The 20,867-nt window shown below is 40.1% G+C and overlaps 1 protein-coding gene across 2 annotated transcripts; it reads left to right on the top strand.

Moving 5' to 3' along the window:
• The first annotated feature begins 348 nt into the window (after positions 1 to 348).
• On the top strand, positions 349 to 7,368 carry RPS24 (ribosomal protein S24). 2 transcript variants are annotated; one of them, XM_071563958.1, is made up of 7 exons: positions 349 to 435; positions 2,261 to 2,326; positions 2,911 to 3,120; positions 3,581 to 3,691; positions 4,536 to 4,552; positions 6,450 to 6,485; positions 7,275 to 7,368. In XM_071563958.1, exons 1-5 carry the CDS (start codon positions 433 to 435, stop codon positions 4,539 to 4,541), a joined length of 396 nt encoding a protein of 131 aa, XP_071420059.1. In that variant the 5' UTR covers positions 349 to 432; the 3' UTR covers positions 4,542 to 4,552; positions 6,450 to 6,485; positions 7,275 to 7,368. The 2 variants fall into 2 exon arrangements, with proteins under 2 accessions (XP_071420059.1, XP_071420060.1); XM_071563959.1 differs by lacking the exon at positions 4,536 to 4,552.
• The last annotated feature ends 13,499 nt before the right edge of the window (positions 7,369 to 20,867 follow it).

Consider the following 20,867-nt stretch of genomic DNA (forward strand, 5'->3'; position numbering starts at 1 on the left):
GGACATCGATGGGATCCCCTCTTAGCCGCCTCTCCTAAAGGCTGAACAGGTCCAGGTCCCTCAGCCCTGAACGACTTGTCAGGAGGGGCTGCGCCGCCACACTCTGGGCACGGCTCTGTGCATTGGTGTGCTCGCAGCGGCCCCAGCCCCGGCTGCCGGGCAGCGAGGGGCGCGGCGGAGCCAGTCCTGCGGTGGGGAAGGGGAGCCGGGCCGGGCCAGCCGCTCCCTACCCGAGCCCCCACCCGGGACACGGCACTGCTGCGCGCCCAGGCGCGTCAGGCACACCAGAGCCAACCTAGCCCGTCCGCCTCTGCAAAAGACACCCTTACCCGCAGCCCCGCCCCGGGGGGGGAGGGCCCTGCGCCGCCTTATGACGGAGCGGAGGGCGGCCCCGGTCTTTTCTCCGCCGGAGCCGCCGCAGCTAGCGCCATCATGGTGAGTGCCGGGCCCGTCCCCGCCATCCGGCCCGCGCCGTCGCCATCCCGCGCCCGCCGTGTCCCGCACCGCACCGCCCCGCGGGCCTGGCCCGCCCGCGCCCCCTCCGCGCGGGTTTGGCGCGCCCCGAGCGCGCGCTCCGACAGCTGGGCCGCTGTGTGTCTGTGCTCGTAGCGAGCTGCGGGGCGAGGGCCGGCACCGGGCTCTGATGGTGCGCTGGCGCTGTGCTGCTGCTGGGGAGGTGTCGGGGGGGCTGCCATAGGCTGGGCTCCGTCTCACGGCCGCCCGTGTCCGAAGGCGTCACGCGGGGTTTTTGAAAGAAACTCGCATATTGGATTATGAAGACCGTTGCCAGTAGGTCCAGAGAGGCGATCCTGCTCCTCTGTGCAGCCTTAGAGAGACCCCATCCAGAGTGCTGGGTCCAGGTCTGAGCTCCTCTCTATGAGACAAACACGGAGCTCCTGGAGCTGGCCCAGTGGAAGGCAAGAAATAAGATTAAGGGACCGGAGCATCTCTCATGGGGACAGGCTGAGGGAACTGGGCCTGCTCACTCTCAAGAAGAGACAACTGAGTGGGTAGCTCATCAATGTGTATAAGTACCTGAAGGGAGGGTGCCAGGAGGATGGAGCAGGCTCTGCTCGGTGGGGCCAAGCAACAGGACAAGAAGCAATGATCAGAAACTAGTGCACAGTAAGTTCTACCTGGGGATGAGGAAGTACTTACCGTATGAGCGACAGTGCACTGAAACAGGTTGCCCAGAGAAGCTGTGGACTTCCCTTGCTGGAAATATTCAAGAACTGTCTGGTCACAGCTCTGTGCCATGTGCTCTTGGATGATTCTGCTTGAGCAGGGAGGTTGGGCCAGATAACCCCTCTGGTTCCTTTCTACCTGATCCAATTTGTAACATTAAAGAAGTTGTAGAAGCCTAAAAGCTGAGGGCGCTCGTGTGTGTCTCCAATAGCTAAGTGGCTGCAAAGCCAACTGAGTGTTGGTAATAACAGCCAAGGATTGTTGTGGCTGCAGGAGAGGCCATGTGGAGGTAGGGCAGCACTGTTCCAAGACAGAGATTCTTGTTGTGGCTCCTGGAGATGAGCACAGCACAGTACAGTGCAAGCAAAGGAATGAGGCCAAGAAATGGGCATGGGCTGTTGAGGGAGATCAAGACCATCAAAGATCCCCAAAGCCCTCCTACCTATTTCCAGAAGAATGGACTGTGCATGATAACTAATTAACATAGAAAAGGGGAAACTTATCTATAAAAGGTACCCCCTGGAAAGCCAGGATTGATGTTGGAGCCAGGTTCTTTCTCCCATGTTTCTGTTTATTCTCGTTTCCCTTTCAATGTATCCTCTTATGCAAAACCCACTGTTTTGTCTTTACACTAGGAGATCAGGATCTGACATACCCATTTCCATGCCAAGTGTGTAATTCACTAATTAAACTTTTGTAAGCTTTTTATGGACCGGACTCTGACCTTTGTTCTTTTCAGCCACAGACATCCAGGAATCTTGGGTGCTCCCTTCCCCTTAAGGATGGGACACCACAGGGGTGGCAATATTTGAGCTTCTTAAACAAAATTCAGTTATAATGTTACAGTGCTTGGGCATGTCATCCACGTGTTTCATTAAAAGCTGCTTAACTTTTTGGAAAGGTGAAGGTGTGTATGTTGCTGTGGAGTTTGGGAACTGGGGGTTAGTTTTTCAGTTTTCTGCTCTACTTTTTAAAGGTGTTTTCTGTAGCTCAAGACCCATCCACTTTGGTTGTGTGGTCACTGTCAGTGTCTGAGGTTCCTGACTGTTTTGTTTTACTTTGTTTTCTCTCACAGAATGACACAGTGACCATCAGAACCAGGAAGTTCATGACAAACAGGCTGCTGCAGCGCAAGCAGATGGTAAAGAATACAAGAAATTTGCCTTTAATTATTTTTCTGTTGGTTTAGGGCTGCAAGTGGTTTTTAGCCACTGTAAGTATGGGGCCCTTAAAATCTCCAGAGTTCTTATTGTAAAACCTTACGGCTTTAGATATGTTTGCCTCTTGAAGGTAAATCATGATGGGGAAGTAGCAAACTTGTTCTGTCATTTGAAGTGGGACCAGAGGAGGTTTTGATTGGATATTGGGGAAAAGTTCTGCCTCAAAATAATTATTAGGTATTGTAACAGGCTGCCCAGGTTAAGTCATCATCCCTGGAAATACTGAAAACACATGTAGATATGTGGCCCTTGAGGACATGTCTTAGTGCCATTGAGAGACTCTACAGTGTTGGATTTACTGTTGGATTCAATGATCTTAAGGGTATTTTCCAATCCAAATGATTCTGTGAAGCAGGAAACTTTGGAATTCTTTTATAGCAAATTAATAATATTTTGGACTGCTAAGATGGGTTAGTTTAGGTGTTAAGCTCATGGTGGGACTGTAGCACCTGGCTGTTGTACTGAACAGTGACCTCTTATAAAACTTGTAAAAATTCTTTTTTAGGTGATTGATGTTCTTCATCCTGGGAAGGCCACAGTCCCCAAAACAGAAATCAGAGAAAAGCTGGCAAAAATGTACAAGACAACCCCTGATGTCATTTTCGTCTTCGGCTTCAGAACTCACTTTGGTGGTGGCAAGACAACTGGTTTTGGCATGATCTATGACTCCCTGGACTATGCAAAGAAAAACGAACCAAAGCACAGGCTTGCCAGGGTATGTTTTCTGGTATCTTGGAAGCAGTTGGGACAAGTTGGAAGTGTTTAGTTATCATGATTTATATGTGTAAAAACCCAAGTTTTGTAAAAGTACTGTTTATGTACTCAATTATATGAGACATCTTAAAATAGCACAAGATAGCTTCTGCATTTGGAAAATGGGCTAAGTTTTTTCACTCTCTATTACAGGGGAATTGATTTGGCAAAACCTGTGTTACCAGAGATGTTTATCAGTAATACATAACAAATTACTTTTAAAGGTCTGGAAGAAGCATAAAAGATTGGGCTGATCCATATGCTACTTTAGTTCTTATGGTCTGTGTTGAATCATTCATTAGTTAATGAACTTGCAATTGAGTTAATATTTTAAATTTAAATTGTGTTTTAAGGGTTCAGAAGTAATTAAATTCAGAGTTAGTGAAGCAATGTTAAATGCAACTTCAACTGTTTTTTAATAGCATGGCTTGTATGAAAAGAAGAAGACTTCCAGGAAACAGCGAAAAGAGCGTAAGAACAGAATGAAGAAAGTCAGGGGTACAGCCAAGGCAAATGTTGGTGCTGGCAAGAAGGTAGGATAAGAATAAATTTAAGCTGGAGCAAGCATGTGCCTTTGAAATGTTGATTAGATTCTTCAACAGAATAATGTTGTTTTTCTTCCATTTTTTCACCTGTTCTACTGGATAACAGAAGGTAATCTGTGTGTTGTATAGCTTGTCATCAGCTCAGTAGCTTAGTTTTGCTCCTCACTGCTGCAAGCTTAGCTGATGTAGCGTGAAAGAATGCTTCTTAAATTATTGTTCCGTACGTGTCACTCAAACTAAAGTTAAACTTGCGTAAATCTAACAGTATTGCTCTAATCACATAACAGTCTCGCAATACACACAATAGGCAATCTTAACACACATTGCTCAGACTGCCTAAACACCTAATGCTTACTCCACCAAGTTCCTGTTACTGTACTGTTACTTATCAAGGTGAGTTTGTTAAGGATGTGCAGTACTGTAGGCAATGAGGACAGGCTGTAAATAGAAATCAGGTAGAAGGTCTGTGTTATCCTGGGTTTAAGTGACTGATTCACATCATAGTAGAGTCTTCCTGTGGTGGGAACTTCGTGGGCTGAACCTGGTACAATCAGCTAGTGGGGAAGCGGGGTTCCTCTGTCATGAAACAAAATCAAAACTGAGGAATAGTCTGGGTGGGAAACCAATTGTCTTCTGTCGCAGTGTTTTGTCCTTTGACAAGTGCAGAATAAGCTGTACCGCCAGGTAGGTTTTCTTCAGGTGTTTTATCGAGGGGAGAGAGGGTAATGGGTTTTGATGCTTAGTTCTGTAGCTGCAGAAATGCCTTGACATCTTGAACTGTAGTAATCTTCACTTTTGCTTTTTTTTCCACTTTCTTGGAATTCTCCATCAGAAATGAAGTATCTACAGGTACTGGAAATGAGCATGGATGTGGTGACTGAATTAGACATCACTGAAATGTGTCCATTCTTTTAATATAAGCACTGTACTGCCTTGCATGCATGTTTGAACTTTAAACTGTAGTGTGAGGTCTAAGTAACTACTTCATGAACTGTATTCCATATGAATTAGAAATAAAGTCTGACTAGTAGCAAACATGACTTGAAACCAGTGAATGAGCTTTAAAATAAGGAACTGCCAGTGAGAAGAAATCCAAGAAACTCAGTACTGTGAATTTGAGGCATTGGTTCAGAACACCCCAGGCTTTGATTCAAAGTAGTACAGTGCAATTGCATGTTAACTTGACTGTTGTGTGTAAGTAGTTGTGTACATGAAAGGTGAGTCACATCACACCTTAGGTCATTTGAGAGCATGGCCAGACCCAATGCAGACACCTTTTTCCTGTCTGCTTTAATTCTGTTTTAACCATGAAGTCCTACAATTGTTTACAGTGCAAAATTAGCATTTGAGATGGTAGTAACTTCTAACATACACCTTTTTGTCAATGGCAGGGAAGCCATTTAGAGTTGCACCTATCCGAGTAGTATGGATTAACTTCTTGCCTTCAAGACTTTTGCACACGAAGGTGCCTCTTTTTGAGTGTTAATGCAAAATAGTTAAATGACTGTTTCTTGAATTACTAAAGCTGTCCAGTTCATGGAAATTCTCTTAAAGCATATCAACACTTCAGAAATTCAAAGATATGACTTCTGTATCAAGTGCTTCTCAAATCAGCACACAGTCTTAGTGTAGGTGAACTGTGTTTTTGATTAGAGGGGTTTTTTATATCTTTTAGAATGACCTTTCTGTTGGATGCTACTTGTTTCCCAGATATTTTTAATCTTTGTGTCTTCACTTAAATTATTTTGTGTGCTTTCTGGAAAATTTGCTTGAGAAGAGTTCTGTGCTGCATTGCAGAAAAATGTCTGTGAAATACACCGATGTTTTTAAAATTTATCTTGAAAAATGCATGTTTAAAGATGTGGCATGGTTCATCATCCTTTACCACAGTTACGTGGAGAAATATTTAGTATGAGTCCTGGAATATGATTTTGAGTCCATCTGTACAGTCTTATTTTTCTCCGAAATGTATAGGCACTTGATTCTGAGAAGTCTTCAGGCAAGTGTGTATTCTACAAATACTCAACAAAAGTTATGTACTGTGTAATCGTGAAAACTGCTGAAGTGGGGAATCGTACTTGAATAACTTTTCTTGAAGTCAGATCTAATTTTACTGATGTCTTATTGTTAAGTTTTCTTTGGTGGTTCCTTTCATTTCTCACTCCTTTGGAATTCCCATTGTGTTCTCCCTGCAGTTTCAAGAGAAGTATTTTAAAGTATTTTATGTTGTTTAATATATTCTGTAGCTCTAGACTTTGCTGAGGTTGCTAAAAATTTGCATCAAGTATGTGTGGCTGTCTCTCACCTAGTCTTTGCTTTCACAGCAGCCACCCATACACTGTGAGACACTGAAACACAAGGAAAATACCCTGCCCTCCCTTTTAATGTCAGAGCAGTAGCTGTGACAGCCTTTGTCATGTGAAAATAACTATCAAATGGAAGTGTGGCTGGATAGGCACTTTAAACCATTGTAGCCTATAGGTATAACGGAACATGCTGTTGCATTCTGAATATTAGTTAAGCTCTGAACAGCTATTGTTAGGTCCCATGTTGAGTTTGAGAGAATGTGTGAAATTTAGTCTTCAGTCTCTACAGTAGTGAAAATTTTGCAGTTTTCCTATCACATTTCACTGTAGTTATTGAAAACAGCTTATTGTGAGTGTCAGTAAAAATCCTCAAAGCTCCATCTTCTACAGTAGTAAAACTTTGATTAAATTATTATTAATGAATTCTTTCTCTTTTTCAGTAAATGAGCATTCTTCAGATGGCAAATGGATGACAGGTATGACTTAAGAATGCTTTGTAAGAGTAAATGTTTAGCAGCCCAGTCATTATGATGATGTAGGCCTAGTGTTGATTTATGCAAAGACCATGGTACTTGTGCAGATGTAGGACTCAGTTCAAGAATTAAGACTAGGAAAGAATATTTACAAATCACTTTTGTGCTTACTACTGAGTTGATAGCTTATGTGGCTTTGACTTACATGAAGTGCCTGATTAGTGTAAAGACTGAAATAATAAATCTGTCAGTTCACATTTAGTGTTCCTAAAGCTGCTATCATTAAGACCAACTGTAAATAAGGCTTACATTTTTTATTTGTAGGTGTGGTAAAGAGAGGGTAGTAGACCTTGTTTTCATTTGTCTTTAATAGATTGAAGTAGTATATCTATTTTTGGAACAGATTTCTGTTGTTTACCTACTGACACTTATTTCAAGTAAGTCCCTTATAAACAAACATGATAAGCTTGCAGATAAGTCCCTGTATTTTTGCTGCAGAAACCTAAGTGCTGTGTTCAGTAAGTGTTCCTGAAAAAACTGTTTTTATTACAAATGGTCTATCTGGAGGCTGGTGTAACAAGTATAGTGTCTTAAACAGAAAGCTGTTAAAGCAGTTGTAGCTTGTTGAGGTCTTCCCCACAAATGCTGTGAAATTTTGCACTTTATGCTCTTGAAAGAAAAGCAGTGTGGTTTACCTGACTTGCTTTGGAACAAGTTTTTCAGGCTTTATAACTGTATGAGTGTAAAAATTGTTTTAATTTTGTGGCAGTAATGTATTTTTTTCCTTTACAGGCTGCATACTTCTATGTAGAAGTATAGAAGGAATTATTCTGGAAAGCAGTACCGGCTCATCTGACTTTACCTTAAATAAACTGTGTCAATAAAATGCTGGTTTGCCCTTTAGTTTTGATTTCAAAGCTACCGTTCCTTAAAGTTTGAGAAATTCAGCATGGGTGCACTGTTTGCACTGTATTAAAATCTTTTCATAATTAAACAATTCTTGTTTTGAGTATCAATTTGAAGTGAATCAGAGCTTTCTACAGGTAGTAGTAGGAAGTAATGCCAAGCACGTAATGTTAGTTCATGGAGGTAGACATGCTTTTGTCATCTGGTATTCAAACTGTGGTTTGGAAAGTCCTTTTAAGATGTTCTTACTTGTCTGTCTGTTTTATATGGACCTGTAGAATACAATGTAAGGGAGAACAAAACATGTAAGCGGATACTCAGAGCTGCCTGCTTCCACAGTTTTATGCTAGGGAAAGAGTTGGTCATAATTTGTCTTTTGTTCCTAGGCCCTGAGTTCTGTCTCTGATCTGCAAGCTGTGTAGTACACTCCTGATTTTTCATCTGGTAGGGTTTCAAGGAGCCATTTAAGATAGAAGCGTGGGCATTCTGGTGCAGGTGTTTTAAGGAGCAAGCAAAATAAAAGTTTTGTACTCTGAATAGAACTGAAACAAATGTGCAGCTGTAGCAGCTGTGCTGATTGAGGCTATGACTTTATTATATAGTACAGTGTTTTTGAGTTGTACAACCTTTATACTGAGGCAGCACATTGTAACACAGTAAAGGCATTTTTGGTGTTAGGGGGAGCAAGCCAGCATTACCATAGTTAGAGTTATTAAAGTGGTTGAAAGGGGATATTGTACAAGATCTGCTAAGTAAAGATGAAGGACTTAGCTTTTGAGTAAGCTTTAAACTTCAGGTAAGTTAAAATATTGTATGGGATATGGAGCAAAAGTTATGCACATAAGTCTTCAGAGTTAGAATCTAAACCTGTGTCAAGGGCAGTACCTGCAGTTAAACCCTTTCCACATATATAAAAGGAGAGTCATGCTCTAATGTAATTGAACAATCACTAGGGGGTAGTGTGAACACAGCAATACAAATACAAGGAAGACTTATATAGCAGTTATTCGTAGAACCACTGAAAGGAGGTCAAATCACCTAACAAAGATATCAACTCCTTTGAAAATACATATTAAAAATAATTACGTTTAGAAGCTGAGGCTTTTAAGTCACGTTCTTGGTTCACTCTTGTTTTGAATTCAATGAAAATCATCAGTTTCAGTGAAGACCATACACTTAGTGTTTTCCAAATGTTTATGTCTTAAAAGCTGTTGAGTGTGAGCACAAATTGTAGTTGCTCTTTTCAGAAGCCTCTTTGTCTTAGTTTTGTGCAATCAACAAAGGACCTATAGATAAGTGCTGGCATAGAGGTGTGTGCGTTGCATTGTCTTTATGTTCTCAGTTTAGATAGTAAACAGTACTGTTCCATGGGGATCTACCTTCAGAAGCAGAAATAAATTTGGGAGTTGGAGTATTAAGGGTTCCCTTCATCAGTTTTGTAATGTCTTAAATGCTGTTTATTACAGATTTGTTCATGTGGCGCAGTAACTTTCCAAAGCAGATGGACTGAAATAGATACTGCTTGGTGCCATAATTTGGCATTTGATGCCCCATTTTGATTGAAGATTGACATCAAAAACCACAGTGAATCCATAAAACAATGTTGCATGGTTAGGTTATAACCAAATATACATAAGCTGTTCTCTGGTCTTGCAATAGGAAGCATTAAGAACAAAAAATGGGGAAGGGGGCAAAATGACATAGATCTGGAGTTGACTGAGTAGATCAGCCTGTTGGGAGTTTTTCCACTGTTCTGCAACATTGTGTGTTGATGTGGCTATCCTTTCCTAATATCCTAAGTGGAAAAGAGCAATCAACTGACTAGCTATCATCTAAATCTTGGTGCTCCAGCAGTTTGGAGTTGTGAGCAGCTCTTCAGGGGAGTTTTTGTTCTGCCAGTGTTTTGCCTATATGCACTCCAGTCTCAGCAATGTGTAGCAGGTGTTCTGTAATTCAGAGGTTTAATGCACAGTCATGATGTGCAGACTCTAGGTTAATCCCCTTTCCTGTGGGAGGTAAAACAATTACGTTGAACTGGAATCTGCACTTCTTTCCCTACTGTGTGCTGAAGGAACCCTTTTATTTCCTGCTGATCTTGGCACATCCCATCATCTGTAGGTAATCGTTTTGTCACTGTTGCCTATTTTCAGACTTTGGCCTGGCCCTCATTTCAATTCTGCTTTAATATCTCAAGTATTTTATCTATTGATGACCAGTCTGGAGTCCAGATTAGATTATGAAGGCATTTTGGAGACCAGCTTCTAAATTAATCTGGTGGTGAGCAATCTCAAACTGATATATGTGGAAACACTTTTATTAACCACCATTTATAATGGTTAGGACTTGCTGGAGTTGCATGCACAAAAAATCTTTGGGGTTTTCTGTAGGAAGGACTTAAAACTGTATAGCCAGTCTAATAGTAAATCTTTATGTGAAACACTTGGAAAGCTGTGCAGAAGCCTCAGGGCTTAAATGAAACTGTATCAAGTGGTCCAACTTGCTGAGGTTCCATTTCTATGTTTAATGAGATAGATACAGCTCAGACAAATAATGGTGCCTTATGTCTGAAGGAGATTGCGGTCCTGAAAGCGAAAGACTGGCTACTGCATATCAAAGAAGGATTTATCAGAGTCTGTTTGGAGGAGCAGAGATTAGTGTCTTGGCTTCATAGAAAAAGATAACTCTGATAAAGATGAAAGATGGTAAAATTTGAAATCACCTGTGCAGCATCAGGTGGTTTTGTCTAGGGTTCGGCTTGTAACAGGTTTGAGAACAAATATTGAGGGGAAGAAGTGAAGCTAATATTGTCAGTGGCTTAAATGAAACATAATATGCTGTGAGAAGACTTTAGTACCAATAGTTAAAAAGGGTGATGTGGGTTCTTTCTATTGATAGAAAATGTCATTTAAGGACTAAAGTATTTAGGTCACTATCAAATCTGTTTGCAACAGTCCGAAGAAATTAACTTGTTTGTATTATTCTGGTCAGTTGCTGTAAAAAATGAATTTTTAATGTCATTGGTGTCCTACACAAAGGAAATAGACCATTGTCCTGCAGCAGCTGTTGATTCATACAGTAAGTGAAATTCCAGCTGTGAGTGCTCCCTGCTCATTTGCTTCTATTTGAGCAAAACTGTATTGATTGAGCCTTTTTTGGGGTGGTTATTTTGATAGTGCTTAGAGACCAGATGAGAATAGTTTGTGGGGGGTTGTTTGTTTGTTTGTTTGTTTTTACTATGAATGAATGCTGGTGGCAGTTAAATGCCTCCCTGACATCCGATCCCGTCAGATCTCCGAAGCTAAGCAGGGTCAGCCCCGGATTAGTACTTGGATGGGAGACCTCCTGGGAAATGCCGGGTGCTGTAGGTTCTAGTCCTGAGGAACTTCACTGGCACTGTCCAAGCTTGCTCAGCCGTGGCAGATGAACCTCAGGACTTAAACGGTGGGGCCAGTTCTGCGCACACTGAGCCTCACCTAAAATCCACTGCGCAGGCTGGAAGGGCACACCCACGTGGGGACAGCCCTTCCCAAATCTTCATTCACGAAGCCGAGCCACACACACACATAACTATGAATGCTGGTAAAATTTCATCCAAGCAGGTGAATTCTCCAATATAGGTGGCAAACATTTCTTTTGTTCATCATGTTCCCAATAGAATAGCAATAAGACTTAAGTTATTTCTGCGAACAGATTTGTTACAATGCCTCTAAGATGTAAAATGAAAAGATTTCAGTAACCTTTGACATCAATGTCAGGAGCAGGCACATTCAAGTACATTAATGCCTCTGGACTCCTTTATTTTTAAAGGGATGAATTGGAAACTTAGGTTTCTTGCTAACATTTTTTAACTCTAGCTATGTCTTAAAAATATTCCCTGTGCAATTTTATCCTCATCTCGAATTCAGTAATTATCCTCATAATTTTGGGCTTTGCTCTCCGTAAAGGCTGTGGCTAATGGAACAGCTGTAAAAGTGGCTAAAAAACACATCATGTGCTAGAAGGTAACTGTATTTTCCAAGCGCTGACCATTGGCAACCAGTACCACTAATAAAGCTCCATCTTCCTTTCGCGTTACTACTGTTCATACACAGATCCTAAATAAGCTCAAGTAGTGTGCTGAAGCAGAAGGAGATCCAGAGCAGCTGTGCCTTCCCTTAACCTAGTAGCTATTACACAACCAGAAAAAATAATGTGAATGCAATGCTTCACTGAGGTAGATGATCACAGTTTGTACTTGTGTTCATTGGGTTAAAATGCAGCTTGTTATTTAATGAAGCTGGCCAGAGTGAAAACTGACCCCCATTAGGAGAAACATGCTTCACTGCCTTTCATGATGATCTGATTTGATTGTACTGGAGCTGCTACCCTGCTATCATTTTCTGTCAATTTTTGCTAGCCTGTTTGTTAAGCCAGGCATCATTTGTGTTGATTTGATAACAGGTTTCAATCACTGATAATAAAACTTTTCTGTGACAAATGACCTCAGATCCATATCTTTTGCACAGTGTAGCTAGAAAATTGGAACTGACACTTTCCTTTCTCAGCACTTTCTGTCTGGTTTAACAGCCAATATAAAAATCACAATGAAAGCAGCTTAATATTTTTACATTAAAAGGGGGAAAAAGTTGATTTTTAAAATTTTGGTCAATAATCTTTTCATAGTTTGTTTTACAGTTCTCTTTATAATGTGATAGATTCTGCTCCAGAGAAGAAAATTTTTTTTTAGGCAAGTGGAGGGTTATTATAAAACATGAGAACCGACAGATTTAATGTTTTAAGTGTTTATTTTAATTCATCAGTTCTGGTTATTGAAGAGAGGTTTATCTAGGCCCTACTTCAGGGCTCTACAAAAGGAACGAATGATGTAAGGACCTAGGATTGTGAAAAACTGCCTTCCTATTTACACATGAATATTAAACTTCTGGGTTTTTTCAGAAGTTAATTAAAATGAGAACATACTTTTCCTAGCACTGAACTCCATAATGCTTATATAAACAAGCACTGAAAGACTGCACTTATGCATAAAATGCAGAAAACATGGTGAAATTGAATTGTCCAGAGTCAAAGAAATGCTGAAAAGTAAACCCCTGGCATTAAACCCAAAGTAAGTGCAATATGCATCCAAATTTTTTCTCCTTTTGATTAAATAGGAACATCTACACAGGCATAAATGTCTGTTAGTTGCTTTTTGTGATTCTGACTTATGCTTTTGAAAAAATATTTCAGTGTGGTAAATGATCACTTTAAAATAAAGTGTATTCTTTGAGCTCCTGGCAATACTTTATTGGTGGAGCATATCTGGTGACCTGGATGAAAGCCTCAGTGTAGGACTAATAAATACCTTCATAGAAGCTTTGTCATGGTGTACTACACAGATCAATCCTTGGAGAGCCTCCTTAGAAATACTTGTGCCAGTTTTGAAGACGTGTCATGCACTCCTATGGACCTGGCAAGATGTCATCAGAGAACCTTTTAATTCCCTATAAGGCTGGAACATTCCAGTATTCCCAATTCACAGATGAAGCACAGAAGAATAAAGTATGAAGATATTTTTTTAAGTTTTAAAAGCATAGAAAAGGAGGTTGAGGGAAAACTACATTGCAGTTACAACTTGCTTGTGAGGGAATGAAGAAGATCTCTGTGAAGAAGATCTCACTGCTCTCTGTGGTGACCAGTGACAGGACCCAAGGGAATGGCCTGAATTTGTGTCAGGGGAGGCTTAGGTTGGATTTTAGTACAAGGTTTTTCACCCAGAGTGGGGTTGGACACTGGAACAGGCTCCCCAGGGAAGTGGTCACAGCACCAAGCCCGCCAGAGGTAAAGAAGCGTTTGGATGATACCCTGAGGCACATGGTGTGACTCTTGGGGATGGTCCTGTGCAGGGCTAAGGGTAGGACTCGATGATCCTTGTGGGTCTCTTCCAACTCAGCATGTTCTGTGATTCTGTGAAATGTCCTTCTTTACAAATAAATAGAATAGACTATTTCAGTTGTAAGGGAACTGCAACCATAATCTGTTCCAGTCGTCTGACCAATTCAGAACTGACCATGTTAAAGCATGGTATTAAAGGTGCTGTCTTTCCAAAAGACTCACAACACTGACAGGCTTGAGGCAGCCTGTTTCAGTGTTTGTCCAGCCTTGGCAAAGAAATGCTTTCTAATGTCCAGTCTAAACTTCTCCTGGTGCAGCTTTGAACCTCCTATTTCAGTATAACAATAATTCCTGCAGTAGTGACTTTCTCCCCAGATCAGAAATGAAGCAAACGTGCTGGGGAAGTGAACCTTTTTGGCAAGGCAAGGCAAGGAAAGCTGCTGGACCTGCTTTCTTCTCTCCAACCAGAGATGGGACTTGCTTCTGTGGAAGTAGTCAGGGAGAGTCTCAATGCCCAAGACACACTGAAGGCAACCAAGTATCAACCAGCCCTGCTCCACCTTGGTGGTTTTCTGTAACACAGTCCTTAGGTCAATGGTTGTGCCACCCCTAAAATTCAACCTAGCAACTAGTCCATGTTTGATGCTTTGACCAGTACTGTCAGCCTGAAGCAAAGCCCTTAGGAACAGATTCAGATAGCACAGGAGATGACTTATCTTCTTTTAAAACCTCTTCAGAGGTTATTAGGCTAGTTGGAAGTATTTCAACCATTTCTGCTCCAGAGGTACTCATATACCAGATTTCTTCAAGACAGATACATTTCCAGTGGCCTATGTTAGGGTTGACATTTGTCATTGTGCTAGATCAACATAAATTTGAACTCTTTTAGTGTCACAACTCAACTGAACCCATAAGTGGCTGCTTAATTAGGGGCATTCTTCTCCAAGGTTTACAACTTGTTCAGAATGTATGCCCCCATGTTCTTTGGTGAAGTTCATTGTTCCATAACATCAGCAACTTGCAATTTAAAGTAAGTACTCTGTGTGATCACTATGGATTTTAATGTTTTAGAGGTGGGGGAAGGTAGTTCTTCAAGCTTTGATCTTTTGCTGTCCCCTTAAAGAAGCCTGAAGTTTCTTTAACCCACAAGACCGCTTATCCAAAAGAGCATCTTGCCCTTATTCAAGCTACCTGTTGCATATGGACTGTGCTTTGCACTGAGACCTTTCCACTCACTTGTGGGAAAAGCTGCTACCTTTCCCATAGACTGTGTAGGAATGAACAATAATCACATAGCTCATAGAAACCAATTTATCTATCAGTCTCCTAGAGGTTGATCAATGTTCCACTGGCATCTTTGTAGGTACAAGTGCCAAAAACCCCCGCAGAAACCTGAGGTTGCTGTCTGCAGGGTTGAGATAACTCTGTAAAGCATTTTTTTATGGCTGGTATGTGGATGAAAGGAGAAAGACTTCCTAGGTGAATCAAGGTACTACACTTCTTCAGTCCTACATTAACTGTCTTTCTTTAGCAAAGACCCAAAATAATTACTGAAGAGTTTATCAGTTTAAAACAACAACAAACAAAACACCAAAAAGGAACAAAACAAAGCTTTCACTGCCTCATTTTTATTAGAATTAATAAATGGAAATAGAATACTACAGTAGATACCTACCAAGCAAACACTGCACAAGGTACTTCAAAGGTCCACTCTTGAATAGGTACTTCTCAATAATATAGTTACAGCAACACCACAGAGAGAGTAGACCCTCCAGTCCCAAATGTAGTGAAGCTTCTGTTGCTTTTTTGTTTAGTTCTCTGAGTACTTATGACTCCCACTCTCCTTTTATTCTTTCTCTTTTTTTTTTTCCACTTAAATATCTGTCTTGGGAGATGAAGTGCAGGAGTATGCATAAAATACTTTACATGGGGCTTGTTGAGTAATCAAAATATTTTTGTCTAGCCATTTTTAATCTACACAAAGCTCAAGAGCAAATATTGTGCTTTTTGGTAAAGACTCATAAAAAATCATAGATTCTGAAAGAGGTTGTGCAAAGTAATCCTTTAGCCAGCAGAGGACTGTAGAACCACATATCACACATTTATGCAAAAATGTTCCATCACAAAGATTAAGGGGAAAACCCACATACCCAACTATGTAATTGAGATAGTCTCTTACATACAGTAAAATACTGAAAAGGGAGGGCTTTTTCATTGTTTGTTTCTCATTAAGGAATTTAATTTGCCCCAGGATCCCCTTGTCGATGAAAATCTATGGGAATTTTGTTTACATTTTGAAGCATATTGCCAAGAATAGTACTTCATATGGTAAGTATACTGAACCTTTTGGGGGAATGACAACACTACAGAAATGGTGGTGTGTTCCCTAAAGGAAAACATACTTCATTTATAATGAACATTATGTCTGCAGAAACTAATGGCACAACCTCCTATTCAGTTTATGTAAAATAAAACAGGCCCATATGTTGCTGCTTTTAGGGTTTGGGTGTTTAAATTAAATGTTGTTTAATGAATATTCAAACCCATTTGCTCAAAAGTTGTGCTCAGTGTAGCATCTTTCTCTCCTGTCTTTGATCTTACCTAGAGTATTAAACCATTACAAGAGGGTGCTAAAGCTGAGGCATCTGTTTCTAACTAAAACTTGGATATTAAAATGCCATAGCAGATGAGAGGGTAAATAAAGACATACAGTAAGAGGTTCATATTATTTTTTGTTTTGTAATTAAGACTAAGAAAGGTTTGATATGCATGACACCCTTTTAAGAAACAGGAACATTCATTGTGCTATTACAGCAGCTGTAGTTTGAGTGTGTTATAGTGGCGTATTCACTACACTCCCCACGTTCCACAAGAGTTAATTCAACTTTTTCAGCATGTGTGGGCAGATGTCTGAGCTGTGCTGCCTCAGCAGAGCAGAGACATTTGTGTCTGTGTGGAGTTGTAGGCATCTTCTAGATCTCTGTGCCTGGGTGTGGGCAGGTTGACTAGAGGCACTCCATAAAAGCTGGTTTTCACTTGCTGCTGGTAATAAAGTCTTACTTTTCATCCTCTGTTCCCTGTTTAAAGTCAAGCAGAAATATTAGTAGTCTGGAAGAATTCCTCTGGAAGCCCGATCTGTCCTATTGACTGCCCTGAAACACACTGGGCATTCATCATCAAAGGCGAGGGGTTACTTTGAGTGGGAAGGAACCCATATGGACAAATGATAGTTGAATTCAGTTTCATTGTGCATTTATTTGCTTTTATCAAATAAAATTTAAATTCATGAAGGCACTCCTGCATATTTAAATTAACCTATTTTCAGGAAAATCTCTCAACAAAACAAAACCTGAAATAGATACTTAAATGTTTTCATGAACTTTATCTTTGAGTCCAGAAATTGACAACACTATCCTCTTTTTTTAATGGCATGGAAAAAGTATCATTAGAAGACAGCTGGAATGTAAACACAAATCACAATAATTAGCTTTTATGTATTTTCATGAGGGTTCTTCAGAAGCTTGTTTTTACTGCACAAGTGTAATATTGTAGATATACCGTGAAGCCCTCTTCAGAGAATAATTGATACACAGATAAAGTACTTAAAACCATTCCCCAATGCTATAAATCTAAAGGAAGGCTGAGACTATTACATGAGAAAAACAAATATGCAAACACTCAAATACTTTAAAATTCTGCTATTTGCTACAGCTTCCCTGGCCTAACGAATTCCACCATCTCTACTGAGCTGGGTTGTTAAGCATCCACTAGTGCAAGAACAGAACAGGAAATTGCCTGCCCAAGGAGGTGTCAGCTGAAGATAGGTAACCTGTTCTGGGCATGTCTGCAGACATAAAACTTTACCATTTATCTGTCTCTTTTAGAGTATTTGTTTGGGATCTCCAATTAGAAAAAGAAATCTCTACATAGATAATAAAAAATGAAGTTAACAGTATCACTTCTCTGCAACATGAACTTCTGAGATGAACCATACTTTAATTTCTTCTTGTACTTCAACAGGAAATCACACTGTTCTGGATACTCTACAGTAAGCAATGAGACACAGTCCTACCCTGAAATACTGATTTCGTTTTGCATCTCGATTCTGAGCTCCTAAAGCATGTAATACATAGGAAATAAAGACTTAGTAGGATAAGTATTTCTTTTTAAAATGTAGCTCTTTGTTAATTTATTATACAAGCCTCCATGTGTACTCAGTGAGTTTATCTAGCCACTGCAGTGAAACAATTCTTTTTGAATTTAGCATTTATCATGTCTTTGGAGCCAGCTCAGACATCAGTTTGTCGTCTGTGAGACTGTTCAGTGATTGCCATATAATTTTTTCTAAATCCTCCATGAGCACAGGGTTGACAAAATACCTCCCAAAATGCTTGGATATTTTTTGAGTCAAACTGCAGGTGAGTATATGTGTATGTGCTGAAATTGCAGATAATCTGCTCCTTTTAGCTATAGGATAAATACAGTCTGAGCCATGTTATGTTGATAAGATGGCTAAATTACAGGTAGCTTGAAAACACTAGCCAATGGCTTTGCAAGCTACCAGTGTTTGTTTGACTTCCTAGAGCTCTCTATCATACAGCATCCTGGTCAGTTCAGCACTCAGAATTTAGCCAACAATTCCCATTTTGTTTTTCTATGTCTCTCCATTTGAAGGACTCCCACCCTTCACCAGTTACAATCTGTTTAAATTGCAGAGCAAAATATTCTCTCAGCACCAGGAAAACATAAAAACGGGTTTTTTCTTCTCCTATGATGCTTTGAAACACACTAACTCTCTCTTCCTCACCTTTCTTCTTGTCAGCTATAGCAAACACAAACTGTCCCTAAGGAGAAAACAAACACTTGCTGTGGTATGCAAACACTCTATGACTTCATGACATCAGTGCTAACATGGCTTGTTTCAGCACCAATTTAAAACTCATTCTCCTGCACCTTATGTCATCTCTTCCTGGCTATCTATCCAGCTTCTTCCAGTTTTGTCATATTAATCTGGCATCCACCCTTTTGAATGCTAAAATGTGTTATCCCCTCTTTCTACAGTAGTGTGTATGTTAAAACATTGAAATATTTCTGCATCCTCCTTTATGCTCTATGGGAAAGATGAAAGAGGCTGTGGAGAACAATTGTACATCATGGATCTAGCCCTCAGGATAGGAATGATACTGATGACAACCTGTCAAAATGCTGAACTTGTGTTGTTGTTTGGATGAAAGAGAAAATGCAAATGAGGGATAAAGAGAAAAATAAAAGCTTCAGAATGGGCAAGGGGGATTTTCCAGCAATGGAATAGCAAACATTGTCAGAGAACTTGTGATTACAAGTCATAAAGCCCTCTGTTGGGAGCCAGAAATGTCTTTTTCTCATTTACACTCCTTCCCAAAGACATTATAATGCCTGAAAGAAAACAAATCTAGACAGATTCCACAGGCTACTGAAGATTTGCTTTATTAAAGTTTTAGGAAAAGCTCTTGGACCCTGTTGTGTACTACCTGCCAGGAACTATCTGGGATAGATTAGGAAAGTTTACAAATTTCCATGACATTTTGCGTTTCTACATATGGCAAATTCATATAATTAAAAAAATGGATAAAAATGTAAAGAGGAGTAACTTCATGTAGTTCTCACTTGTTTCAGTTCATCTTCTAAGAAGTTATCTTAGACAACTAAGTCAATGCTGTTCACTGTGAGACCTGAGACATTTAGGACTATAACTGGTGTTAGTAAGGCTGCAGTTGACTACTTTGAGGGACTAAGAGATATAATAATGCCTAAGTTTGTTAAATGTATTTCCATGCTTTAGCATGGACAAGAACCAGTATGTTGTAAAACCTATGCTGTTTTCTGGAATACATTCAGTTATGCTGTGCTGAAGAAACTTGTTCCTAGAGATCACATGGATGTTTTTAGGGAGGGAAGAATTCTGTTTCCCACCCAGTTTTTAGGCATCACCATGCAAATACTATCAAAAATGGGTAAGCAGCACTAGGTAGAATCACTACAAAGACAAAAACTGACTCTCTCTGGTCCTGTTTTCTTCTGTGCTATTGCCTCCCCTTGCTTGCCCCCATTGACTTGCAGGTTGAGCATTAAAAGTTGTATATGAGGAACTGAGAATAATAAGAGCATAGCAGTCTTTTTTGATTTATTGCTTGATTCATTACTCCATATATAAAATGCAGTCTCGGACAAGGTTCAGAAATCCTCACTTCTGGCATACTCTCACATATGTGATAAATGATTTCTTTGTAAGAGGCTTGTAGGGCATCTGCAGTAAGTTGTGCTGATATCTTTCTCAGAACGTTTTCACACTTTCATATCAAATTAGAGGATATCTCATAGATGAAGGAAAGCGATTGAATTTCTATTACTTGAGTGCAAGTGGAAGAGTGAAAACAACCAACACCATAAGAAAGCCACAGCTTCAGCACAGTCTCCTTGAATATAATTCTTGAAATTGTTTCCTGTTTCCTTTCAGCCCAAAGCTGTTAATGGCCATTGAAACCTCTGAAGACACTGATACAAATAGTGTTTTCTCTAACTTTCCAAAGGAAGAAGAACTGTGATATATAGATTCCATTGAAGTTATTCCAGGCAGAACCTGGAATCTCAATATTAGTTTGGGAGATCTGAACAGAATTCTAATATGGCAGTCATACAATCTCCACATATAGGACCAGGATACCAGCAAGACTGTAAATTTGGAAACTGATTCAGGTAGAGAGGAGTAGTGAAACAAGAGTTTCTGTTTTGGATAACATTCCTCTCTCTCTGAAGTGGCCCCTGTATATACCCACCACAGACTGTCCTTAGGCTTTCCTCTCCCCTTACACCCTATTTTTTATATTCATCTGTAATCTGTCTCATATCCATACATAAAATAACCTTTTTATATCTTTTGTTCTTCCCTAATGCTTTTGTCAGTCTCTCCCTCCAGTTCAGGCCATGTAAGAAGTAGTGAAGAAAGTCAATGTCACTAGCAGGAAGCTGTGGAAGTGACAAAGTGGAAATGTATTTATTTCCCACATGCAGGCGTCCATCTGCTTTATCTTCCACCTTGCTTTATCATAAAAGCATGTTCCCCCTTGTTTTATCAATAGGAATGCAATGTGGGAAAAATAATTTTCAGATCTTAATTCTGTTGAGACCTCTCTTTGATTTATGTGCTTATTGTATGATAATAAGTCCATACATGTAGGGATATGTACACAAGTGCACACCTGTGTTCCTTCTGTTTGAATGGAAAACATGTGAGGCAATTCTCAGGCCTTCACTGATATATGAGAAATAAAGGCTATAAGGTGAGCATTCCCCTCTTGGCCTCTGTTAAACTACTCCTACGAAATAGAGAACAGAGTCAGTTTAGAGAAAAAGACTGTACTCAGAAACTGTTCATTTACAGCAACAGTAGAGACCTACTGTTAGCAATGGGACTTTGTGACAGGCTCAGTGAAGCTTTAGTGCTTTATTTTTCAGAGAAAGAAAGAATTCCAGATTAGCAATATTTGGTCTTGAACAAACAATTTTATCTCAGTCCTTGGTAGAGACCAGGTTGAGAGCAGCCTCAGCAAAAAAGACTTGAAGGTATTG

The sequence above is a fragment of the Pithys albifrons genome, chromosome 9, assembly GCF_047495875.1.
Source record: "Pithys albifrons albifrons isolate INPA30051 chromosome 9, PitAlb_v1, whole genome shotgun sequence".
Classification (NCBI taxonomy): domain Eukaryota; kingdom Metazoa; phylum Chordata; class Aves; order Passeriformes; family Thamnophilidae; genus Pithys; species Pithys albifrons.